General features: G+C 40.8%; 2 protein-coding genes across 3 annotated transcripts; both read right to left on the reverse strand.

Moving 5' to 3' along the window:
- Nucleotides 1-1,577: 1,577 nt before the first annotated feature.
- On the reverse strand, nt 1,578-14,259 carry acer3 (alkaline ceramidase 3). The gene is made up of 11 exons (XM_012858042.3): nt 14,028-14,259; nt 8,861-8,971; nt 8,700-8,752; nt 8,514-8,566; nt 7,539-7,620; nt 7,423-7,458; nt 5,918-5,976; nt 5,742-5,843; nt 5,256-5,360; nt 5,122-5,167; nt 1,578-5,029 (listed from the first exon to the last, which is right to left on the reverse strand). The coding sequence occupies exons 1-11, from the start codon at nt 14,128-14,130 to the stop codon at nt 4,976-4,978; spliced, it is 804 nt and encodes a 267-aa protein (XP_012713496.1). The 5' UTR covers nt 14,131-14,259; the 3' UTR covers nt 1,578-4,975.
- Nucleotides 14,260-16,312: 2,053 nt separating this feature from the next.
- serpinh1a (serpin peptidase inhibitor, clade H (heat shock protein 47), member 1a) lies at nt 16,313-24,775 on the reverse strand. Of its 2 annotated transcripts, XM_012858041.3 has the most exons (5): nt 24,575-24,775; nt 18,306-18,926; nt 18,122-18,220; nt 17,306-17,538; nt 16,807-17,213 (listed from the first exon to the last, which is right to left on the reverse strand). In XM_012858041.3, the coding sequence occupies exons 2-5, from the start codon at nt 18,901-18,903 to the stop codon at nt 16,911-16,913; spliced, it is 1,233 nt and encodes a 410-aa protein (XP_012713495.2). In that variant the 5' UTR covers nt 18,904-18,926; nt 24,575-24,775; the 3' UTR covers nt 16,807-16,910. The 2 variants fall into 2 exon arrangements, with proteins under 2 accessions (XP_035999353.1, XP_012713495.2); XM_036143460.1 differs by lacking the exon at nt 24,575-24,775 and having other exon boundaries at nt 16,313-17,213; nt 18,306-18,903.
- Between the last annotated feature and the right edge of the window lie 2,838 nt (nt 24,776-27,613).

Genomic DNA, 27,613 nt, shown 5'->3' on the forward strand with positions numbered 1-27,613 from the left:
TGGGTGTGTCCTGTTATGTGTTTATGGCTAATCTTTCTTGTTTAAGTTAGAAAAGGTGTCAATAATTGGAACTTGACAGAGCTCCACAAGTTGTAAAAAGTGAGCTGCATTCCATCCCCTGTAATTAAAGGCTGGTTGTTGGTCTTTACCACCTCAGTGTTGTTATGACCTGTTTGATGAATATTAAAGCTTTACTAGGTGTACGCATACATGCAGGAACTTGTGGAGAAGATATTGCAAATCTCTATTCCCTTCCATTCATCTCTGATAGTCTTCTCTTAACAACCTTTTCAACTGCTATGTGCTACAACCAAAATCTACCCATGATATGAGCTCAAGGTTTAACCGTGTCCCCGTTTTGGACTTCTACTTCCCACAAGTTCAGCGTACTATAGGTGCGACACACCTTAATCCTCAGGAAGCCTTTGGTCAGTGGATCAATGAAAGGAAGCAACATATCAAGAAAGTGAAGTTTGCTTTGCAAGGGAGTGACATGTTGAGCTGTATCCAACACAAACAAGTCGCCAGTTGACGCTGAAACATAGTTTCCCTGCTTCTGCCACTTTACAGTTTTCAGACTGCTTGAACTTTTTCACATTTTGTCACCAACACACTTTTATATTATTGGTATTTCTTAGATTTTCTTAAACAAAAGAGTATCTGAATTTTTGAAGTAAAAGGATACATGGTATCAATGCTTTTTTTTCTTTTTTTTTTACAAATATTGGTCTGTAAAGTGTAACATGCATTTAAGTTCAGCTCCCTTTACTCCAATACCCCTAAATTAAATCCCGTTTTGCCCAATATCCTGCAGAGGTTATCAGATTTGTAAAGAGAGTCTCACTTCTCAGATACTGCTGACAGGACACAGCAGATCTAAATTCTTTGGAAGAGTGACACGAAGAGAGCTATTGCGAGAGAAAGTCATGAGGAGACCTGTTTAGTTTGCTACAAGCCATTTAGAGGACACAGCAAACATGGACGGGCTTCTGTTCTGATGAGACCAACATCGAACTCTCTGGGCCACAAGGAAAACGGCGTGAGTGGCATAAAACTCACATAGCTCCTATACTATCACCCTGAACACAGCACAATGAAACATGGCTGTGTGGGGATGCTATTCTTTAGTAGGAACTGGGAGGATGGAGCTAAATACAAGGCAACCTCGGAAGAAAACCTGTGCGAGACCTCAGGCCTAAATCCATCATGTTCCCATGAAGTCCATATGAGCTGTTTTGCAAGCTAGAATGAGCAGAAATGTCAGTGTCCAAATGGTGAAGACATCCCAAAAACTGGCAGCTCAAGCTGCAATGGATGATTGCTCTACATTATATTGACAAAGGTGGCTGAATACAACAGCATGCCAGTTAATGTCTTTATTTGTAAATTACTCATTGTTTCCCTTCAGTCCCCAGTTACAGCAAGATGCTTAGCATGTTTTTGGCTGCCTCCCATCACTTTAAGTGCGGCGTTTTGAACAAATCGGCTCACGTATTTTTCTCTAAAATCCTCTAGATGTTTAGTAACCAACATTGCATGTTCTCTTGTTATGTGCCAAACAATCTTGAGTCACAGGATTTCATGAGTCTGACACAATTTCCTTTATTTGACAACACAAGACATCATCAAAGACTGATCAAAGTACAACAAAACAGTTGGCAGAGTTTGGTGTTCTGGCCATAAACATAGCAGTAGTGTTACATGATATTACCTTTATACAGGCTATGTGTACGTTTTTCCACACAATGTGACTGGAAGGCCAAAGGATCAGGCAGACTTTGCGTTAAAAGCTGCAGATGTTGGTCCTCCTGATGCACGAGTGGCTGATAATCAGGGGAAAGGTAAAACGCGAGAGGGAGAAGGAAACGTTTATCCCAGATATCAAGGCAACTCGGATTACACTGCAGTGACAACAATAAGGCACCCTCTTTGTGGACCGCTCAGTTCTGCTGATGAGCAGAGACTTCGAGATAACACAGAACAAAAATTCACACAATGACATCCGGAGGAGGCTAATACTTCTGTTTCGTATGTTGTGCTCATGAATGTTTGTAACACCGGGCTTTATACACTCCAAAACCTAAGCATAGGTGTGCATCATGAAAAACAAAGTGGCTGCGCAGTGTGCTGCCTCTGCACATGTTCCACAAGCAGCGCTTCCACACAAATGGAAACACATTTCCTAGTGGCTAAAGTGTGCATATTCCAGTCAGCTCAAGCTGCTGCAGCTGCCGATACGCTAACAAAACACAAAGAGCCCTTCATTTAACACAAAATCGGAAACATGAAAGATTCCAGCAGCTCTACAGAAGCTGAGTTCCAGACCACATGCTCCATTTACGCCATCCAGTGGTTGCATGGTGAACTACTCAGAGGCATACGTCTGTGCAGCTGAATCTGGATGAACTACTACGACGACTAAAAAGATAAAAGGGTAGAAATCAATAAATACGTGCTTTAAATAAAATGCAGCTGGCTCAAGGTTGTTCAAGTGTTGTGTTCATTCAGAGGTTAAAAGCACACCATCTCATCACATCAAAGCATAAAGAACATTTCGCGATGTCTGCTCAGTGGAGCTGGGTTTTCTGATCAAGGTCAACTCTCTCTAACGGAATGATTGCATTTTTATTTCAGTCAACCATCTCTGACTAGCTCACTTCTCAACACTTTTAGCTTAGTTGGTTTCAAGCCAGGTTCATCCGTGAGGCACAGTAACCATTCAGGGTACTGGTGGAAACTAAGCACGGGCCGGTGTTAGACGGTAGCACATCCTTGAGTAATAATACATAGTGGCTATACATTTTTAAAAATGCATAAGTTGATGTAATTGCTAATGGAAAATTAACTATTTTGCTTATAAAACGATGGAACTTATTTGTTATGACAGGGGATGCCTAATTTGACACCAGATATTCCGTTTTTAGACATTGCTATCTGGAGTCCCTGCAGAAACTCAGCTCCTGATACCTGTGGCTGGTTTGCAGTCTGAGTTTATGTCAGCTTCATCCCGAGGGAAACATTTGGCAACGTCTTGGTCTGTTTTGGCTTGGAGGAATTAGCCAGCCACGTTACAGTTTGTGCACATTGATCTGTGAATTAGATCTGGGTTCTCTCTTTGTATTAATGTTGACAGAGAAAGGCTGGGGGTGTGTCTGGGTCATGTGACCTGCTCTGCCTGATGACCATGTCGGTGACTGAGAGAAAGCTGCGCAGCGAATCACACCGGTTGTTCGTTTTTACAACGTTCAAAGCAAAGCGCTTCGGCTTATAATAATAAAAACAACCTTTTCTAGTAGTGTGGTCAGCTCATGATTAACTGGCACTGCTCTGAAATATGTTATGGGCCAAGCTATCAATGAGACATATCACATCTGAATTACATGCTAGAAACAAACGTCGTAGCGACGGCATCAGGGCATCACAGCAGCTTTCCAGACTAGATTAACCCACACTAGAGCAGCACACTAAGGCAGACCTGCACAATCTGAAGTTGGGATATGTGGCTATAAAAAAAATAAATAAAAAAAAAATAAGAAGGAATGCAGCACCATCATATAGAGTGTCACTGGCAATTTAAGTGTAATGCTGATTAAATATAGTGCTTTATTCACTGCACTAAACTAGTTATCAAGCACATACATGGAACTACTTTAATCAATAATAATGAAGTATAAGACTGGGACTCGGTAATCTACTGATCTGTGGTATTAAAAGAAGGGATTTGGTATTAGGAACAAGAAATCCTAATCAGAACATCCCAAATAAATACAATTGTAACAATGTTACTGTTGTAAATGTATGTAACTATATTCTATTATTTTTTATTCTACTTTGATCCATAGACGTGTAATTTATCCTTCTTGCGTTCTAGGTTAAAGTGTACGAGCCTTTTTCAGCCAGCCGACTGGCAGTGTGCAGCAATAGGTGTTAGAAATCTGACTGAGTCCAGCAGGTCGTCTACAGCAGAACCACAGTAAATCTGAGCGGTTTTATAAGCTCTACTTTTAAAAACTTGGTCTGTCTTGATATTGAAAACCGGCCCATGCCTAGTAGTTATTCTGGCTAAAGCACCACCCAGCTACAAGGCCATTCCAATTAAGTTGCTTCTTGATGAAAGATTTTCTCAGGAACAAGCCTGAGACTTGAGTTTAATCTCGGTGTACTTTGGAAAAATGAAAACATGTGTCAAATGCTACAATTCAGTGTTATAAGCTTTCATTAAATCATTTCTTCTTTACAGCAAAGTAAACCATTCATACATTTCACTCAGTGGATGACAACTTAACACAAACACGTGCAAATTTGGCAATAAAGTTCATTAGGATTGCTTTAAAAAGCATCAGAATTCCAGTTTTAGCATATCAGTTTGTGGAAACTTCAAGTAAAGATTAAGCCTTCAGTTAAGCAGATAAGGAAAGAGTTTCCTCATTACATAAAAACATTTTCTCTTCCAGTTTAAGTAGATTAATTTTTTTATTTTCCAGAACCACACAATAAACTGCTTTAGCTTTTGAGAAACTAAACTAAATAAGGGTCTTATCATATTTGAATAGGGACATGAATATATTTAGGCTCATTTGATTTAGATATTTCTGTGATTGGTCATAAAAAACATTTTTTTTTATTAATTACTATTGTTCTACCACTTTTCAAAGCAATCAAATGTCTATAACTACACTGAAAATGGTTTTGAAAAAAAAACTGCCCACTTAAAAATAACTTAACACACTAGTCTAATAAATTAAGATCAATGAAAAGAATCTTCAGTTTGATGAAATTTAATTCAGTGCTATACTGTACGTCATTTTCCCACAGCTAAGAACCACATGGTCCCTAAGTTGGTGCCGTGGGGTTCACCCGCCCCTTGACTGAGGGCCCAGTTCCCAGCAGTAACAAGGCAGCACTGGCAGGCCACTCTGCCAATAGTGCCTGATTTGGCAGTCACCATCCTTAGGCTGGTCCACATCTTCTCATTTCAGCTCATCCTTTGTGGTTCAATGTGCAACGTGGGCCAGACGCCACACAGAAACTGAGCGAAGGGAAGAGGCAGTAACAGGTTTCAAACTACAAACGCGTAATAATCTTTGAAAAAGGATAACCGATAAAAGTAACAATGCATACCTTAACCTTTGGTCTGTACTTGAGGTAGGTGGATCGTATCTGCAAGCTGGAGGGACGCAGGGATTTAAATGTAGGGTGAATGGACACGTGGCACTGTCGTAATGTGCTCCTCTGACACAGACAAAGGCTCTTACCTGAGGAGTATGTGTAAGTAGGAACCCAGACCCGTGAAGATGTGCCACCAGGCATGGAACTGTGTCACTACTCCAACACCAGGGGGCATCATTTGTCTACTGGCTCTGGGTTAGGAAAAGGAAAAAAGTGCTTTTAGGCCATAAAACTATATTTCATTTCCTACTTTTCACTACAAATGTTTCCAAAATTTGTTGAATCTGTTTTATTTATGCATTATTTTCAATGTTTACAACTCTTCAGTACTTTTATATAAAACAACAAAGAAAACATACTACAATGATTTAACATCCATAGTTTAAATAGAGTGATTTTTTTGGATTAAATATGAGCACCAAAATCTTTTATTTGTCTTTTTTACACATCTAAAAATGTCCACGCAAAACAATAAAATATCTTGCGCAGAGATTCTACTGGTAATACTGGATCAAAATGTATATTTATAAAAAACGACTTTTCATCCCTCTGACTTTAAAAGCACTGCTCACCTTAACGAGTCACAGAAGATGTTGTCGATGTTCCACAGCAGGAAGCCCAACAGAAAGACCCCTAAAGAGGTGTAACACAGCGCCCTGAGCCATGGGTACACCCTGGAAGAACAGACAGAGCCCCCTTCATCAGGATGACAATTTACCCAAGATGTTCAAGCCATTCCGTTGCTTACCATGTAACAATGAAGATGGAACGCATCACCAGGCAAGCTACCAGGACACCATACATGACCTGAAAAGGGGATACATATTTAGACCTAAAAGTCTCTGTGAACAACTATTTACGGCTGTTTAAAATCTTAGACCAAGTCCACTAAGAGCAGTCTGACCTCAAGGCTCTTAAGTCTTTTAAACTTGATACTGTAGTTGGTTTGGTTTGGTTTACTGAACCTGAGGTTTTACAGAAACATAACAAGCAAAAGGAAAAGCAAAACTATCAGCTGTTTCATTTCTGCTCACAGAAAAGACAGCCTGCAGACTAACTGATGGAGGTTCTGGACGTCAGAGAGACAACGGAGAGGTCAACAGATACCTGGAGGAATTGTTAATAAGTTTACAATCCTTGCAAACGTCCTGCTCCTTGGCTTTTTACCTACTTTTGTTGCAATTCAGTCTGTAATAAAAATGGTTTTCAGTCTTATTTTATGTAATGAATCTGCATGAAACAGTTGAAGTTGGCGAAGTGAATTGCATAAAATCAGAAACTGAAAATTGTCGTGTGCATATGTAGTCACCCCTGTTGCTCTAAAGACTAAAAAGTTCTGGTCAAAGGTTAGATAATTAAAGAAATGAAGTCCCCCTGTTTGCGATCTAAGTGTCACATGATCTGCCATTATAAACACACGTTTTCTGAAAGGCTCCTGAGGCGGCAGCACCGCTAAATGAGACATCACACCAGGAAGACCAAGGAGCTCTCCAGACAAGTCAGTTGGTGAGAAGAAGAAAAATATCTAAAAAGTATCAAAATCTTTGATGTTCCTCTGGAGGACCATCTAATCCATTATGTTCAGATGGAAAGCACATGATACCACAACAAACCTGCCAAGAGGACACCCACCAGAACTCAAAGACTGAGCCGGGACAACTGCACATCAACAGTATGTCGTGCAACTTGAAAAAGCAACATCAAAATGAACCAGGGGGACTCCCTGCTATCACTAGTCTGCTTTTCAAGGAATATTAGTTTTCCTTATTCAGTTAAACAACAGTGGATAAAGAGAGAGGAACCAAGCTAAAGGTTTGTCAGCAGTTTTCAAAATGTTTTTAATTACTAGAAATAACTTTGGGCTGAATGTAAACACCACTGCTACTAGAGGAAAATTAGCCTATCCCCCCATCTGAACATTTAAGGTGGATTCAGGGACAACTCTCCCACCAGACTGTGTATTCAAAGGGATTTAAACATGTTCATCATAAACCATCAGTGCAGTCAACTAAATAACAACCGTGACCATTTTCAGACAGCTTCATTACTGTATACTTTATGCAGAGATTGCTTAGGGTGCGTGGGTATGCGTATGGACCGCTTAGCGGCCAACGTCTACCAGTCTGACGATGCATGGTGTGTGGGCGGGCCCAGCGTTTACACAAGCTACACTTGACCTACAGCACACTGAGCGCTGATAGCAAACAGGGACTTGAATGAGGCAGATAAACATGACATAAAGCACTCCCTTACCTGGTGAAACACGGGCTCCTTCCACTGTAAATACACCTGAGCAAGATATAGAAAGAGTGACTTTCTGGTTCCTCTGTTTACAGTAAACAACTTTTACAGTAACTGCAGGCACTCACCAGCGTGACTGAGACACTGAAGATAAGCAACAGCACAATAGGAAATAAACTGATGCTGTTCTCTTGCTTGAAGCACTCGTATCTGGACAAAGGAAATACTTTTTTAGCTTAAGGAACAATACAGTAAGACAGGAAGATGCTAAATATAAGTGGCACATGAGCGCACACAGGGCTGGAAGGTTCCAGCTCCCTGCAGCGCTGAGGGATTCACTAGAGATGGGATGCAACAGTTCATTTTACAGCATAAGTCACAGTATATAGGTGCGGACAAATGTGCTGTCCACTCTGGAACAGACGTGGACTAAGCCTTGTCATTAGTAGGCAGCGGCAGCGGCATAATCTCACACTAAAGAACTGAGACAAATCCAAACTTTGATAGAGCACATTTATTCAACCAGGAAGATAAAAAATGCTGCTTTTATATAAAGGTAATCATTGATGGTATGTTTTTTGGTAAACCTTTTACAATAAATGTTACAAAGCATTTTTACCTTTTCTGTTCCTCGACATTTCCAGAAACGTCTAATGAGTAATTTATGATGTTTTCCTTTCCTTTTACATTCTATCACACAGTTTTTTTAATGCCAGGACATGTTTAGCTAAAACGGTGCAAATAAACTGAAAAGTGGTTGTTGTTGGCTCTTTCAGTAGGATAAGATCTGGCCAAAACAAGGCGGAAATGGTTGACCAGACACTAATCGGACCTTCTCCCAAGGCCATGCTGTGGAGGGAGCTGAAGGGAAGAGCGCAGGACAGGACGGTCCAGAGAGATTAAGAAAAGAGGAATAAATGTGCTCAAATTAAAGGCTGGGTCTTTCTAAAGCTTTCGGGCTGGGTTTATGCCACGGTAATGTGAAAAGAAGTCTTTTTGCTTATGTTTATCCAGGGGTGCCAACATGTGGCCCCATCTGTATACATTCACCTTAGTGATGGAGCTTTAAGAGAAAGAAAAAAAGGAAAATTGGAACTACTTACAAACAGTAGACAAAGACACATGTACTGTAAATCATCGGCAACTCGTCCAGCAGCTGCAAGACAGCAGAGAGAAAATGTCTGTTTATGCATAAATCCACGACTGCTCCGTCTAAAAGAAGATATCCATTTCTACTACGAACACAATGCTTGTTTCTGGATGCCGGGTAATTTTGATTTGCGTCCCACCTGCATCTCATAGAGCAGCGTCATGTGGAAGCACCAGGAACCCACGCCTACAGCTGGGTAACACAAACAGACACAGAAAGAGAGGGACAGAAGATTAAATGTTGGCTTACATCAGCAGAACAACTAAAAGCGCTGTCGGCTGTGACGGCCTTCAGCTTTACCTGAAAGTCCGAGAAAGGAGCAGATATAACGAAACTCCAGGCCATTCCGATACGTGTGGACGGCTCCGTATAAGGGAGGAAGAATCATAATCAGGTTGCTGACAGTGTTCCCTGTTCAAAAGGACAGAAGAGAAGAAGAAAAGTGGGTGGTGCTGACTTTAGATTTATCTAGTTAGGTTTCCCACCATGCTTAGGCCTGCGCTGGTCTCAGACTAAAACTGGCTGCATCTTTGCACTCTCTACCGAGTTACTGGGACATTCCAAGTTTTCCATGTTGAAGCGAATATAAATAAAGATACAACAAGATTAGAGTAGTATTGGAACCTTGATGCTTGGATGTTTCATGTTGTCACCTGATCCAAGTGCTGCTTTGTCATTTAGGGTGAGGTAAACTTTTAATGTGGCCAAACTGTTGCTTTAGAGTCGGCCTTTGCAACTGGATCCATGCTGGGAATGTTGGTGGATGTTTGCTGAGCTAACAGCTCCAAATAAACGAGTGGTTCACAAAGCTGCTATGAAGTCATGTGGGGGGGCAACAATAAGACAGAAGACAGAGGACTGGTTAAAGCCAAAGTGAACGATCAGGCGTATCAAGCAAAACAAGCTGTTCAGCCACAGCAGAGGCTAATAAAGGTAATATAACCTTGGACGTGTTGGCCTTCTGAGACTGAGCAGATAAAGCTTTTATGGCTCTGGAACAGGAATGCTACGTTATACACACACAATCAATCAGGACAACAGATTTGTCTATGTTTTAAAAAACCTTCAGCTTTCTTGCAGAAGGAACAGACTGCGGCCAGAAAGCGGCGCCTGTAGGCCTCTTGGTGCTTGTGACCGGGCCTCTGCTGCCAGCGCTGCCCGTTCACTGGGAACACAAATAGTTGCTGACTTGGCAGAGCGGTCACCTTCCTGGGTCAACTCAGGAGCGTTGCTTTTATTAGGCTTACTGCAGTCAGACAACAAGTCGTCAAACTTGCTCCATGGCACGTAGGACAACGTGGGGGTTTGCATCTGCAGCACACGAGGCTGGTGAGGCGCCCAGGATGGAACGTCCCGATTGATTCTGTCCTTCAGCTTATCTGCGGAGAGACGTTTCCACTTCTTATTGAAGGATAACTTCTAAATGGACCGCTGTTGGTGTCTGTGTGTTTATTGTGGCCAGAACCAAATGGCATTCAACTCTAACGCAGTCATCAGAGGCTCCACGTTCATTTGCCTGTCACCAATTCATGACCCATTTAACCATGTTGCCATTTCCTCCCTTCCTACTTCAGTTTTGTAGCCATTAAACACATGATGTCTTACCCACGTGCTTAGGTGCTACTAGCATGGCATATTAGTTACACATTTAATCATATCGTGACTTAGGGAGAAAAGAACAATCGCTGAAAAGGGGAAGTGGTTTGGGCTTAATCCAGACTTTGACTGGGCCATTCAGAGGAGGCCTTGCTGTTGTGCTCCAGATCATTGTCCTGCTGCATGACTAAGGTCTGCATAAACTCACAGTGGAAACTCTGATGGCAGAATTATTAGCTTCATCCTTCATGGGACGTTGAGCCGGTCCTAAAGCAGCAGAGCAGCCACAAACCAGCACATGTGACTGTTGATCTGATGGGGTTTGTCTGTAAAACAGACCACCTCTACCAGGACACAAACCAAACATTCCCCGTCTGTTTCACGCCAAAGAACTGTGGACCTCCTGAGACAAAAGCCTTGAGAATTATAAAGATGTTTGGGAAATGTGAGAGCAGCTTTTGTCTTCCCCTTCCCACGGTTGCCATTCCTGCTCCTCCTCTTAGCGTAGAATCATGAACCTAAACTGGGATTTAATGCAAAACAAGCTGTCGACATGTTTTGCATAAACCTATATTAGACAGATGAACTAGATGAACTGTTTGCATAAACGCCTGGCCATTACAAGAGTATTTATGCAATCATGATCAATTAAAATATAGAAACACACGGCCTGGATTGTTTTGAAGTTTTGAAATACCAAACCCGGCACATAATACTTTATACTACATACATAGCACTACTACATTCTGTATCTTCACATCTCATCCTCCCAGTGCGATCAACAGAACAACAATGTGGGCAAATGAAAACAACGTGACTTGGGTGGGAATCAAGTCTCTTTTTTTCAGGCTGATTCAGAGAGAGAGAAAAGAGTTTCTAGAAGGATGACGGCACATGTTGCAGGATTCAGCTCAGGGTGGCGGTTAGAGCGAGCCTGAATACGCTGCTAAATCCTGAAATCACATTCCTGCGCACAAGAAACAAGGTGACTATTTATGGGAGGAATACAACCACCTTGCAGCATGGAGCTCTTTGAACAAACCTAGAAAGGTAGCAATGGTGAAGTGGTGCAATGAGCTCTGTACCTCTTATGGAAGCGATCCGGCTCACAGGGATGATGCATCGTTTGACCATCAAACCTCTGTAGGATCAACAGGACCACTTCAACAGATCCATTATCTGCAGCGGTAGAAAAAGTCAAGGCGTTTCCGCGCACCCTTGTACGTGCCATTTAAAAAAGTTATGTACTCAGGCTACGGATAACAAATGCAAACACTAAGCGCGAGGCAGCGTGGCAGCGTGGGTGTGCTGTTCAAACAACTCAATGACAGGTGCAAATGTCTGAATGAGACGTGTCTCTCACATCAGCCGCCTCCAACCGAGCTGCGCCTGTGGGCCTTCGCTCCTAGAACAAGGCGGCGTTGCGGCCCCTGAAACCTGCATAGGGGCTTTGGCTGAAATGCCAAATCGTTCTCCTGCGGCTGAAAACAAGCTGCTTAGCGGGGCCCGGCTCTGTTATTTCTGTAAACACGCGCTTTAACTGTCGGCATCCAGCAGGTGTGTTGCTGGTGGTGCAGAAGTTTAGGAAAGTGACACGTCGTTATGCACCTAACACGCTTGGCTTGACGTCTCTTTCAACAAACTGTTGCTTCAGGCAGCTACAAACCAGTCTGGGTGGACAGATGTACGGTGTTGGCACATTTCAATTCTTTATCTCCATTTTCAGACTTTTAACATGCACTGATGATGTCTGAACAACCGCGAAGTAACAAACGGAGTCGTGATGTCGGCTCAGCCCTGCTGGGCCAAACCTTGCCCGAGCCTCTGGGACGTAAGAGTGAAGGTGCAGCTTTTGCCATATCGCTCCATCGTCCTGCTGATAACCGCTGAAATGGGCTGACATTGTTTACTCCTAAGATAATGATGCTCGAGGAACCAGTTTTTAATCGTTAGACAAAACAAAGAAGACTCCAGCAGCAGCCAAGGAACATCGTATCAGCTGTAAAGATTTGCCTGTGAATGGCTGCTGAGAACGAGAAGACAGCAGCTAACTTAGAACCCGAGGGAGGTGTAAACGTTGAGGAAAGGAGGGCAATGCTTTGGGGCCTGAAGAAACACCTGATAAGCACATCGCATTCAGCTCTGGAAGTGTGGCAGAAAGCTCAGGTCAAGTTATATCTTATACAACAAATGTGTTTCGGGCCATCCCTGCTAAGATTTTGGGCCATCCAAAACGGGAGCCGACAGCCTGGCCTTAGGTTGTACACGTGTTCTACCTCAAAGCTTATTTCTGCACTTTGATTAATCAAATATGTCAGTTTAACCCCACAATCAAAGAAACTAATGACAGTCCATCCTTTTCTAAGACGGCTTGATTTGATTCTTAATACAAAAACTATTTTTCTGTAATGGTTTCAAGTTGCTGTTTTTTTTATTTTTTTGTATCTCTGCCAATTGCGACATTGTCAGAATCCGGTTTTCTTTCTGTACAAATGGCATACAGTCATCCATTCAGTGTTTTACAGGACTGCTGCCCATCTCCAGCGGTCGTTGGGCAGGATGTGGGGTACACCCCGGACCGCTCGGCACAGGGCAAACAACCACGCACGAGCGACCTGGAGAGAACAAATCACCTAACAGGCATGTTTTGGGGCCGTGGGAGGAAGATGGAGTACCTGGCGGGAACCCACGCAGGCACAGGGAGAACACGCAAACCATTGCTGGGATTTGAACCCAGGACCTTCTTACTGAAAGGCAACAGTGTAGCACTGTCATTTAAAACCTTCAGTCTCGGCTTACATTGTTTTCCAAAGTAGCAATGCTTCACATGTTAAACTACTAAATCATTACTTTCTGTAATTAATTAATTACAACTAATGCATAACAGTCCCAGTCATAGCATTTAGTCATAAATTAAACAACAGTCAAATGTGATAATGATTTATGGACACTTTAAAAAGTCATTTATCCATAAATATTTTATTACAAAGAACCAGCATATACTCAGGGTGAAAAGAAATTACATCCTCTGTGCAAAGCCACCGTACGGATGTTACCACCTCATTATTTATGAAGCCCAAATGGAAAACAAATCTGTAGAAAAAAAACACATACAATTAAAATAAAAACGCTGTAAAAGCACATGAAACCTTAGAATCCCATGGAGTGTGTTTTCTTTTAACCCAAACCCAATAAGATGCCTTCAGTGGAGATTATATAATGCTAGGACCAAGCATGACCCCACAACCAGAGGTTACATGTATGAGCATTTTTTCCAATTACAAGACACATCACACAGAGCCACAGATCAGCTCTCCCAAGACCTAAGTACTAATCGTACATGCTACAAAAAGCTCCAATTAGACATTACATAAATTAAGAAAACTAAAGGGCATGAAGGGAAGTGAGAGGGGTGTACACTGCTGATTCGCCCAGGACTCCAGCTGCCTAAATCCACCTCTGGTTGAAATAAAAACAAAGCAGCTTAGACAACGAGTACCGCTAGTGGTTTCAGATTTTGCTTATGATAGCATTAGCCGACAGTCTTTGGTAACTAGTCGACTGAGAGCAGCTTCACGGCATTCCCAGAATATTTCTGTTTCCTTATCATGTTGCAGCTCTCGTAGCAGGTCAGGTGCCGCGGTCTAAGCTAACACCTAGCATCTGTACGGAGCCCAACCAGCGCGGCGCTTAAAGCGCACTGGACAATTGTTCCAGCCGTGGAGCCGTGCATGCCCCGTCCCACTGTTTACGTTAGAAAGGACGACCGGACGTGGACAACATGACGCTCTCGCCCTCCCCGAAAAGTCTCCAAAACGAAACCATTTGACTCGCGGCCGTTCGGTAAAAGGGACAGAACCGTCTCACTCACAGAACTCCGCGATATAGAAGGAGACGACATAGTTCTCCTCGCACCATTCCAGCGTTGAGGTCGGCCGCCCCCAATATCCCTGCCTGTCTATCGTGGGAGCCATGATGGAAGAGGAGGAAACGGAGAGCACTAACGGGTCTGTAGTCCCATCACAGCGCGAGCTCCGCTCTGCTCCACTCTGCTCTGCGCGCGAGCCCTCCTACTTGGGAGTGCTCGCGATGGAGCGGCAGATAAAAAGACTAAACTGCACCACTACAATACATAGACTCTAAAAGGCGTGTCCACAACGGTTTTCTTTGGTTCAAAAGACATATTAATTGATATTTTAAAACATATAATAAACAAACAGGGAAGGGCAGAGTCATATGTATTATTAATTTTGTTGTAATATAGTTATAACGCACAATAATAGATGAACAAAATAATGATCAAAATCTGTAGCTATACTGACACAGAAATTCTGGTATGAACGCAAAAAAAAGCCTGATACATACTTTTCATGGAGTTACGACTAGCCTACACCAGCCAGAAACAACACAGTTTCACTTTAAAGCATTATTACTACAGCAATGTTCTTTATCGTCATATATTTGGCTAGACAGAGCCCCCAATACACAGCAAAATTGGCTAATACAAAAAAACAGCAAAAATAACAGATCTAGAAGAGAAAAAATTGTGAATAAAAAGAGAAGAAAAAAGGAAGATAGACCCTTTTTAGATGTTTCTCCAGTGTTACAGTGAGCTCTGAGTAAAAACACGGCCATTACAGTTGACCTGGGGGGGTCTTAGAAACACCCACAGCTTAATATTTCATATTGTTTACAAAAAATATTTTGGATAATTATACTATTTAAAATTTACAGGTACTTGTGTTACTATTAAAAATGATCTTTTTATCTGACTTCAATTTTCATGTGATGTGTTGTGTACATAGCAATATCCTTTATGTTACTATATATACTGAAGCAGTCATGTTTACAGGGCCTTGAAACCCTTTCACGGGAACCTTTTCATATGTTGTCCCGTTCCAGTCACAAATGTCAATGTATTTTATGAAGGATGTTATGTGATGAGCCAAAACCAAGTACAGTGAATGATTATGAAAGGCAAAAAGTTATAGAATTTTAAATAAAGTAATATATGGTTTCCATTTGTATATACTCTCCCTTAGTCAGTATTTTGGAGAACTGAACTCTTGCTCATCTGGAATTGACAGAAAACAAGTCCATTTCTGTCTATTGTTTACTTTCACGTTTTCCCACAGACTCTCAACTAGGCTTGGGCCTGGACATTTAAACACATGAATACGCTTTGATCAAAACCATTGCATTGTAGCTCTGGCTTCATGTTAGGAAGGCTTGCCGACAGCATGATGCTGCCACCCTTACATTTCACATGGTGTACTTACAGGTTGATGTTCGCCACCACTTAGGGCTTTGTAGGAAGGCCCAAAAGTCCAGTTTGGGTCTCATTTAAGAGCACATTCTTCTATGTATGTCGTGGCTTGTGACCAACTATAAACATGACTTCTTACTTTTTTTTTCAACAATTACCTTTTTCTTGCTGCTCATCCACAAAGACCAGATTGGTTGAAGGCAGAACTGATATTTCTTCTCGCCTGGTCTGTCTTTTAAGGCAGACGACCATGGCTTGGTAAACTGGCAGCTGGGCTACACTCTTTCGATGTTTGGATTATGGATGGAACAGAGATCCATTAAAGGTTCAGAGTTCGAGATGTTGTTTTATAACCTAAAACTGCTTTAAAATTCTCCATAATTTTCTCTCTGACCTGTCTACTGTCTTCCAATGTATGTATGACTTTACAATAGTGTTTGTTCTCTAATCTTCTCTAACAAACCACTGAGGCCTTTGGAGAAAAGCTCGATTTGTTTTGAGATTAAATCAGACACAGGTGGACTCTATTTACTAGTCACCAAGGCAGTTCATTTCACGGGATCATAATAGTGCTATCAAAGTAAAGGGGGCTCAATTAAAATCCACACAGCATTTTCCAGCTTCTTATTTTTTTTGAAAAACATAAATGACACCAATACATTAGTTTACTTCCTCTCAATCATCCACTACTTTGTGGTGGTCATCTTTTTTTGTAATATAAAAACTGCAGCATTACTGGATTTATTATTTACTTCCAGATAAAATGTAGTTGATCCACATAGCCGCTAGGTAGCGTAAAAAGGTTAGAAAATATTCTAGAATGCACTCAAACATTGTTAATAATATGTACAGTGAGAGAAAAGAATAATTCCATTGAGAGAATAATAATATACTGTCACATTTTCTCACATTTTTATTTTAAAAGAAGGACGTTTATCACAGACCCTTGATATTTTAATGTAAAATTTCAAATATGCCCTTTAAGAATCAAGAATAATTAGGCATATTAGCTGTTTTGTGCAATTGCATTTGGAGTGCATGAAAAAGAAAAGAATATATTGAAACTGCATGTGCAAAGATTAGAAACAAAAATCTAAAGTCATCACGTCTTGAAAATTACAATTTGATGGGAGCTTTTCTTGAGGAATGTTTGCCTCAAGTCTTACAATTTTTCAAACAACAGACAAGAACAAATATTTTATGTGCACACGTAGCGATGCAAATAACCCATATTTTATCATGAAGTCATAACAGCATAGAAAAACATCCACAAATAACCGCAAAAATCTCAATTATAGTATTTTTATTTTCAAGCTCTGAATCTTTAATTTAACATATCCACCTATTTATTGTCTTATTATATCAGGTCAAAAACTCAACTAGAAAAATATTAAGTACAACTCCTGAATTCTATATTTTGGAATGCTTTAGGATTTTGTAAGAATATTACAAATATCCAGAACACACAGATTAAAACATTAGATTCAGTCATAATTCATCTTTTATTTTTTCCCCTTTGGGCCTGACCATCCGGCCGATGAACAGGACTGAGTTCGTCTTCTTGTCCTTGATGAGGAAAATGAAAGGGTGGTCAGCATAGAACAGCTTTGGGCTTTTGAGTTTCTCCGTGCCAAAGATGCTGGTGTCAATTTCATTTCCATGAGTGTCCCATTCCAAGGCAGCAGCATGGAGCACGCTGGACAGGTACAGATCCTTCTTCCCAGAGATGTTGGACAGATCAGCTTTGGATTTGTCCACGGCCTCAGTAAGGCCCATCTCCTGAAGGTGCTTCTAAAGAAGGAGCAGAAAGATCTGGTGTGATGAAACTGTTAGGTTGCTGAATCGTATCCAAATCAAGCCTCGTGAAGTGTGGGATGTCTTACCTGCAGGTTGTGACTAACTTCCATGCTGACTTTGGGCAGAGAAACAGCCACTGCCGTCTGCTTCATTTTGCCCATCCATGTGTCCAGCTGCGTTTTGTTAAGCATCTTCTCCAGTCTCTCCAGAGGCTCTACATGGTAGGGCATTATGAACACCACCGTGGACTTCTTCTGAGCCAAAGGCATGCTCAGAAGATACAGTTTATTGGTTGTGTCATCATAGAAGTCAAATAGACCTGAGGAAAAAAAAAACACATATGGAAGTATGGCATCTGTCCTTAAACTACACCCTGAGGAACCTTTTGAACTTTAAAGCACATTTCCATTTCTTTATTTTCTCTAGGAACACACATAGCAGCCATAAAACTAACACGCCAGATGCTCTCTTGCTGGAACCATTTAACTTCACAATGTGACACCAAAGGACTGGACTCATTTAGAATTAAACCAAATTAGATGTCCTCAGTCATCAATCGGCACAATATATAATAAACAAAACGCTACTTTGTAGCACAAAAGGTGATCGATACAGCTATTGTTTAGCAGCTGACTTCATAAACCTTTTCTTAAAAAAGGATGAAATAGTGGAAATTAACAGATATCTTTTTTTAGATGGAGAAAAAATATGGAATTATAAACCAAATAAGTCATGTTTTGATGTACCTCCTTTGACTTTTCTGACAGGTTGAACTCTCTGAAGACTTTTCCAATGAAAAACAGCATTCTTCATCAGTGAGGTTCCAACAGTATGCCATAGCAGCTGACAGATCAACTCAGGAGGATGGACATGAAATCTTTTAAAGGGCAGAGGTCACCCACCTGTACGGTGCATCATCTGTAGTGATACCGCGTGGCTGCTGGTCACCAGGAACCCTCGGTCGTCCACCATTTTGGGGTGAAACTTCTCATCCCAGTGAGCTGTGAGGAAATGCCAGTTTGATCATTTGGAGTTTTTTCAGATGTTAGAGTCAAATACCCCACAGAGACAAATTTACAGCCTTACGTTTGAAAAACATGGCGTTGATGATCATTGCTCCGTCTGTGTTTTCCACCTCCTTGGTGACCTCAGGCAGCTTGCCGCCGGTGGACTTGGCCGCCCACTCATTGATGGACTTAACGGCACTCTTTTTATCTCTGAAGTTGATCTTGGAATGATCGCATTTATAGTGCTTTTTGCTGCTTTTCACAAACTCATCCACAAAGGTGACAGAGCTGGGCCCGTACAGGCGGCTGCTAATCTTCCAGGTGACATTGCGAGCTTTTGGGTCGCTCACCTCAGTAAGGAGCTCTGCCAAACCAGAGTGCAGCTGCTCATCCTGAACCTTAGATGCATTCAGGATGGTCTTCACCTGCGAAGCGGTGGAGCCCTTTCCCCCGAGAGCCACCAGACCCAGGGAGGAGGCCACAACCACAGGGGAAATGAGGATGTTCTCTGCGCCTTTTTCCTTTGCCATGTTCTGGTAGAGGCTGAGAGCCAGGCTCGCGCTGTTGTCAGCGAAGATGGTAGCGTGGTTGCTGAGATCTTTATCTGCAGACGTGGCGGTGGCGGCTGAGCTTGATTTGGCCAGAAGGGACAGGGAGACCAGGAATGTTAGCCACATGGTTGTATTATTTAGCAGAAAACCTGGAAAATACATGAAGTCAATTATCAGTATAATGTAATGATTTGTAAGACAAAAACAATCTTTGTCACTTTTTGTTTCTTATTGTGTGTTTTTTCACTCACACAGGGTCAGAATTATACATACGCATGTAAATATACAAATAAACTATAAAGGTAGAAACAAAAGTTCTTCATTCTTAAACTCCCACTACTGTTTGGTAACTTATTTGTTAGCAAGTAGGACCTCGGTCAAACATTATTTCCCTGTTTGTGTTTTTGGCATAATTCTGCATGGATGATTGACTACTTGTCTAACTGTCACCCTCAGATGAAGGAACCACCACACTGCAGCCCTCTCCATCTACTCCCTAGCTGCCATCTTCAGACGTTCTCAAATGACTCTGCCATCACAGGTGAGGACAACTCAGAGTACAGACAGCTGTACCACCTCACTGACACCGACCAACATCCAGGTAACTGGCATTGAGATAGTGGACTCTTTTAAGTACATTGGTGTTCACCTGAACAATAAACTGCACTGGAGTGACAAAAAGGATGCCCTTTGCAGGAAGGGTCAGAGCAGACTCTACCTGCTAAGGCTGAGATTTTTCTGACTACTAAAGACCTTTTTGACTGCAGTGGCATCAGCCTTATTCTGTGGTGTGGTCTGTTGCAGCAGCTTATCTAAAGCTGAGAGGAAGGTAAGCTCATCTGGAAGGCCAACTCTGCTCTAAGATGCCCCCTTGTACCAGCACAGGTGGTGGCAGACAGATGGGCTCTGGCAAAACGTAACATCACTGCTGGACAATGTCTTCCACCCCATTCATGAAACTCTCTCAGTGCTGTAGAACTTTTCAGACTGCTGCATCCTAAATGCACGAAGGAGCGTCATCACGGCATCAGAAACACTGGGCCGGTGGTGATTTTGGGCCGGCCCGTTTTTTTTTTGTTCACTTTGTTTTTCATCCTGGTTATGATGCTTATTGGTACACAAAACTGTTAGATCGGCCTAACAGTCATGATTGATTCTGTGCTCTACTAATTACAGCAGCCAAGGGCCGATGCCCCCTCCCTCTTGGACCACGGTTGTCAAGGGACGGATAACGATAGAAAGTGGCAAAGTCAAAAAGGAGTCCCCGAAAAAATCGAGTTAAAAAGAGACAAGCCTTCCAGGCCTATAATTCTCCTATAGGCTAATGATCAAAATTATTTCATTAAAATTTGCTAACTAAAGCTTATTTTAATTTACTGTCATAAAGTACACAGTTGGGCTTTTAAAATCCAGCCAACTTGGGTAAGATGCGACTAATATTAGTATCGTTCAAAGGGTTTTAAAGCGCTGTTGAAGCAGAGTGGATATGGAGCTCATGCACATTATGAGGTTTGCACAGATTGCAGATCAAGTCTGCACTAGAGGGGCACTATGGTCGTTCTGGTGGAGTATATCATGAGTTGCAGAGTAGTGAAATGGTGAAACTCCTGCAGGTGGAGGGGAAAGGGCAACAGGAGGAGGAGAGACCCGCAGGGTCTGCTGGTGCTAGTGTGGGAAAATCTGAACTGCAGTCTACCTGGGTCAGACATAAATCCAGTTTTGATGTAGTTCATTTTTGTTGTGTTTGCTAATTTACAACACAGTCAGTAGTTAGATGATGGTCATTTAACAATTTAGTTTATGTCATGGTTTGCGGTTTTTGTTGAGGACCAACGGTGCAGAAGAAGCAGCGTGGAAGCATCGGAAGGCAGGTAAGTGATTTTAATCCAGAGGGAACATCAGGTGGGTTACAAAAGGCAAGCTACAGACTGGGACAGAATACCAACTAGAGATTTGAATTAAGAATACAAATCCAACTAGAGAAACAAACTAACTGACTAACTGAGAATGCTCACTGACTTGGATTGTTAACAGACTGAGGATCCAGCGAAGACTAAACAGAAACCCAGAACTTAAATACACAGATGATACTGTTGAACTAAACAGGACACAGGTGTGGGATAATCAAAGGTAACAGAAACGGCAGGAAGGCAATTTAGGAAGAGGCGTGAGAAACAGTAAATGAAAACATACACCATTACAGAAAATATGCACAATCCCAAGGATTAAACTCATAAACAAATAATCAGACATACCGAGGGATCGTGACAGTTTCTATGATGTTATACTAGTGATAGTGATTTTAGTGTCCCACTAACTTGCCTTTTTTGTTAGGTAGTTCGATATTTCAGTGTTTATTTTTTGATATAAGTGCACTATGGAGTACTTTTTTAACTCAGAAACAGCTAAAACTCAACAGAGCAAAAATATTCATGTAAAACTAAATGATTATTCATGATTAACCTTCTACACTTGCAGATATAGTTTAAATTGAATCAAATTAGGATTTGCCAGAAGATGTGACGCTGCTCATGAACATAAAAGCGTCATTTAGTGTTTTATATTTTATACATAACTGTCCTGTTTATTCTGGACAAGTTGTCTTTTTATCTTTTTCTGTCTTCCAAACATTCACCAGCAAACTCTTGTGGACTTTCATTACCTTTGTGGCCATTTTACCATTCAATTACTTTTTGGTAAAATGTTCTGTAGGCCCGTCGCTAATTTCTCAGCCTTGAGGTCGTAACAATGACATGCCATGACTATGGGCCACGCTGCTTATACTTGAAAACAGTAAAGCTAAATAGATTGTATTTGTTACTTTGTTTTATTTTCACCTGGTTTATGTTTGTTTTTATTGAACTGTAATTTGGCCATTATATTGCTGATTATTGTAATGCAGCATTTTTTCACTTTATTATCTGGGAACTCATCAAAACCTCAGACAACTGGTCTCAATCCTATTTCACCAAGTTGAACCACTAATCCAGGGGGAGCAGTGTACAAGAGTTGAGACAGAAGATTGCTTGTTAATAGCTCTTAATGCACAGGACACTAGGTGGAATAAACATGAGATTGAGGTATATTGTATACATAAACTGAGCTATGTAAGCTGTTTTCCTCCGGGCTTAACCTCTCACTGTCTTTTAAAGGAGGAATGCACACATTTTTTTAAAGCCTTCTGTGGGTTCCTCTGAGTCAGTGGTTCTCAAATGTTTTCTCTTGCAACCCCCTTTGAAGAAGGAAAAAGTTTCAGGACCCCCAGCCCAACAAAATGGGTCAAACTTTTAATTTTTATCATTCTCTGTTTTAATGTATTAAATCTGTCATTCTGAAGATTACCTAGAATCCGTTTTTACATTTATAACATATTTATGGGTTCAGCTATAACATATAACAATATTTTCTAACACCTAGAATGTTTCTACACTGCCACACTTTTTTTAACTATAATATTGACAACAGTATAAAAGGTTTTTAGCCCGACTTGTACCCACAATCAACTTTTAACAAGCTATGATCCTCATATGGCAAAAAATAGTATCAAGCCAATTAATATTAAAGACAAAATTCAATCACATTAAGTTTTGTTCTTTTTTTAGGAGCTTATTAATAGTATTCATCATACGACTGACCGCAGGTACAGACCAAACAGCAGAGGGTGCTGTTGTCACATTTAGAATGATTTAGAAGCCCTGTATTTAAAATCAGCACCTATTTGAGAAGCACTGCTCTAAGTTAATACTATATAAAATACATGATTCAACTATTTCCTAGAGCAAAGATGCCAGTACTGTGATAATCTGAACAAGTCTATCAAGTGTCATTGTTTCTCACTTTTCTGTCTCCTTTCACTTCTTAAATGTTTCCATGTTTGACGAAATATTCTGAGTTACTGTGCTGCATGTTGCTAGTGTGGAGGTTTAGAGTGGCTTTATATTGATGTGATGAGTCTATGAAATGTCAATCACTCACTAGCTGTCATTTATACATTTTAATATTCATCAACAATCATAATAGAGGCATAATAGGGTGATCATAATAGAGGCTTTGCCTCTATTTATCTATGCCCAAATTTCAGAAATCTATTATATGTTGTAGATTATTCAGGAGTTTAACTAGACCAAGCAGCCTTCTGGTTTCAGTCTTTTATACAATAACGGGACTGGAGGATGGTGTAGGCTTGAGTTCATTAAACAAGTAAATATACACCAATAAGACAGTGTGCACTGTCACAAGAAAGTTTGTTTCCATTAAAATTGGCTTCAACGTCTTTCCATCAATACCTGGTGGTCAAGTCTCTACTCAAAATGGCTGTGCCTATCTTTTGTCCCAGTCCAGCCCTGATCACAGCAGCTGTTAGACTTCATAACCATCACTGCTCCCAACACATTGAACAAGTTGTTTATATCCCTGCTTTTAATTGCGAAAGCAATTTTATTTTCTGTTTTTATGAACATATTTACGCTTTTTGGTCTCCCTACTCAGTTGCAAAATTAAATTTAATCTGAATATGCCATTCTTCCATTGTAAACTTCTTCTTAACTTGTTGCTAATACACCTGAATTTCCCCACACGGGGTCTGTAATTGATTATTCTAGTCTATTTTACCAAAGCTTAAAAACCTGACATGAACTGCGAACTACATGGAAAACCAATATGTATATCTTTTGAGTTTGCATGCAAAATTGTATAACCATTGTGAATTGAAGAAAATCCACAAAAGTTCAAACTTTGCAACCTATTATTATTTTTAAAATATTTTTTTGTTGGTATTGTTTTATCATTGAAGTTTGGGAAAAGAACAGTTGAAATACAGCTTTAGGAGTCAAGAATTATTAAGACATTCATGTCCATGATGAGTTTATAGATTGCTCAGCAGATTTGTGTCGAGAACACTTGAAGGCAACACTTGCACAGCCACACAGGCAGCTTTGGATGGAACCAGAACCCAGGTCAGCCTAATATGAGATGTTCATAACTAGGCCCAGCAAAAGATTTCTGGCATCAAATATCCTCTTCCAGTGGAATGAATGTGGTTGATTCTGATTGGTTCCTTCTTGTATGGGAATAGTGGCCACATGCTGTCACACGTGCTACAAAACTTTGTTCTGATCCACTTACAGAGAGCGTCTCTGAGCCTGAAGGAGAGTGCAGATCTGCTGTATGACAACAGCAATCTGCAATCTGTAGCTTCCCAGGCATGCTCTTACAGGCAGTTTTAAGCTTCACAACCAAAATAAAGAAAGATGAAGAGATCTCTGACTTCACCTGGATCAGTATATAGTCTGTCTAACTTTTAAGTTTTCTTATCTTGCTGTCCTTGGTGTCCCCTGATCCACAACTAGCTCTGTAGAACGCAGTAAGAAACAGCCCATCGTTCTGGGCCTAAAACTTAGTTTGAATGGATAACAAAGTTTTCTCATGTTAAGTATCACACATTTATGTCCAGATTAGAAATATGCATTTTAGTCATATTATGCATGGAAACCACTGTACAGACAGGTGTTTATGGAGTCAGAGAAAGAAGAACCAGCCTGTTTTCTACATTATATAAATGAGGTGAAAAGCAGCAGCCATCTCACATGACACCCCCCCCCCCATTCATTCTGACCTACAAACTTCAACATCCACTTCCTCCTATAACTCGAACAACTCAGCATGTTTGAAACACTATGCCTACATCCACAACACAAAGATTAATGTCAGAGCACAGATAGGCAGATTTGTTTTCTTATAACATGCCTGGACAGTAGTCCTCCAGGACTTATCCCACCCCCATACTTCCCATACTTACCTTATTAGGCCTTTGGAATAATTCAGCAAGATCGCTGTCTAGTTAGGTTCACATAGATCCAACAACACAGACCTGTTGAGTATGCAGTCAGAGTATCTGAGGGAAGATGATAAAAGTTTTGGAGAAGGCGCTACTATGCTGGAAGAGAACAAAAATCTCTGCCATGGGTTCCTATTTCCAGGCCGTCCCACCCAAATGGAGCAGTGGGAGTACCAAATACCCCCAGGTCCTAAAGCCTGGACCCAACGCTCGGAAGGACAATGAAAGAAAAGAAAAAAAAGGGGAAAAAAAAGCTCTTCAGTTTGTATGTTTACAAAAGTGCTTTTTAAAGTTGATGAAAAAAGTTACACAGTGATACAAGTACATTCCTACAAGGCATTCTGGGGTAAATGGTGCTATTCTGAAATAGCCCTTTTTAATCAACTTTATTACTGCCACATTCATTGCCTTGTATTGGCTATGCTGCTACCACAAACCCTCAAGTGTTTCATGGAGATTCTATGTGACCGACCAACATGTAGGGCCCATAACCCTGAAGTTAAAGGAAAATCACATGCAGTCTGCAAAAAATATTTCATGACTAGAAATCGGAAAAGAAAATGTTCTGTGTGTTCACTTTTCTCTGATCTCTCTAAATAAAATCCAATGCATCAAAATGGCTTCAGTAGTCACCTAAGTAGTATGTTTTGTTCACCTGTGTATGAGTTATTCTGAGTATAAATACAGCTGTTCTGTAAAGACTTGTAGGAGAACATCAGATAACAAACAGCTTGATGAAGGAATCCAGCATATAGGTTGAGGGGAATGTTGTGGAGAGGTTTAAAGCAAGGTTGGGTTCTATCCCATACTTTGAAAATCTCACAGAACTCTTTTTAACCCATTATCTGAAAATGGAAATGGCATAAACAGGGGGTAGTCGTGGGATCTATTTAAATATGAATCAAAGGCAGATCCTGATTTTAATGTCCTTCTTGAGGCTCCATATGTCAATCTGTGCCAATTTAAAATATTTCAGACTGTTAAAGAAGAAGATCAGTTATCCTCACAGCCTCTGCGTTTGGAGGGTGTGAAGGGCTAGGGTCAGCATTGTTGTAAATGTTAGTAAGGTAGAATCAAAGCACACCAACTTATTAAAGAATGCAGCAGTGACTCATTACTTCACTTCTGCAAAGTTTGGATACTGAAAGCATAAACAAGTTGGTTTTCTGTGGCTCCACTCTGCCCTTGTGTGTAACATCTTCATCACTGAGAACTTGGCAACGTAATTGAGAATGTGTTCAGGGAGCTAGGTGGATCTGAGCTTTAATTGATAAATCTGCATAATGCTGCTTTAAATTCTCTTTAAAAAACGTTAGCATGTTCTTTAAAAGATGTTCATCCCATTTAAGACATAAAAAGATAACATATGATTGCATTTAAAACAATATTCCTTTAGTGGCTGTAGATGGCTCCCTTTAAAATCCTATTCTCTTTCTATCCTCTCCCATCTAAAGGCTCTGCCAGCATCCTTATTGTCTGAAACTGTAACTTGAACTAAAAGTTCTCAATACATTTTTCACCAACTATCCTGCCTCCCATGTCACATCCTCCTAAGGGGTCACTTGAGAGTAGCTCATTGTTTGGAAGAGGATCAGACTGCAGGAAGTAGCAGAAGCAGCGGACGTGCATCCGGTGCGGAGCAAAGCTACCAACACTTTTGTTTGCCATTACAGCCCTAAAGCCATTTTTAGTGAATTTGGGCCAGATGGGGAAAGCAAACATGGCCAACCTGATCTGCATGAGAGATTCATTGGTCACAGAGAACATTTTGTTCATTTCATTTCAGTATTTTTCCAGTTTACACTAGTCTGAAGGCACCTTACAGGGTAAAACATGTCAATTCAGGAACAGGGCTTCTGAGTCTAGATTCATTTAGTTTACTCATAATTATTCTGATCACCACAGCCAGATTCAGCATATCATGCAATTACATTTATTTATTTTTTTCTTTTGTATTGGAAAACAAATTAAGTTATTCATTGTCACAACACTTTATCCCTTAGCAACATGTGGTGAAAGAGGAACGACTCCTGTTCAACAAGAAAAGCTAGCTGGTTATCGCCGCAATAATTACAAAATATGCCTAACTGGAGAGAACAGAGTGAAGTGAACTTAGGGAGGAAAGGTGGGCACTATGTGCTGTAGTTGCCTAAGCCTATAACATCATACGGATTGAGATGGCTACAATAGATGGCTAGAAAAAGACTCTAACTATAAGTGTGATCAAAACTTTATAATTTTAAGGCTTGTTCAAAGGGAACCAGGAGGCAGTAGATAGCAGATGGTTCAATGGGACAAGAGCCAGTTAGATGAACGCTCTGCCTCCCTTTCCACGGTTTGAAACCCAAGGAAGCATTGCTGTCTCTCTCCTGCTATATAGTCAGTATACATGGTGTGACTCAAAATATTTACTTGTTAATAACAATGAGGAAGCACACAGAGACAAAGCAAGAAGCCATTGTGATGTCACAACCTGAATGTGGGCATACATAAAACTAAATAGCTTTTAACTAATTTTAGAATAAAAATGTTTGCTCACCTGTAGTTAACTAAACAGCCCTGTCATAGCTTCTGCACAAAAGTATAGAATAATAAGGACATAGCATAGCTTTACTTCCTGCGAAGTATGAAAAAACATATCAATTCTTACTGGTTTGCAAAAACAAGTTTCCTAACTGATTGTATACTGGTTCTGGTATGGGAACATTACAAAAGATTATTGTTGTCGATCAGAACCAAAAACTACCTTAAGACTTATTGGTCCAGGTTCTAATTTAATCAGAGGGAACAGTTAATATACAATCTCAATGTGTCTTTAAAGCAAAGTAATTCTTTCATTATTTTGGATGTTTTTTATGTTATTGCCATTTTCCAGGTTGAGAGGGAGCCAGGGCAAAATGCTTTTCATTCCTAAGGAAGCTTGTGTCAGGGACTGTGAGGGAAATTGAACAGATGTGCTAAAAGCAGATTATATGAAATAATTTCAACTTGCATGTTTAA

Source organism: Fundulus heteroclitus, chromosome 11 (genome assembly GCF_011125445.2).
Source record: "Fundulus heteroclitus isolate FHET01 chromosome 11, MU-UCD_Fhet_4.1, whole genome shotgun sequence".
Lineage (NCBI taxonomy): Eukaryota > Metazoa > Chordata > Actinopteri > Cyprinodontiformes > Fundulidae > Fundulus > Fundulus heteroclitus.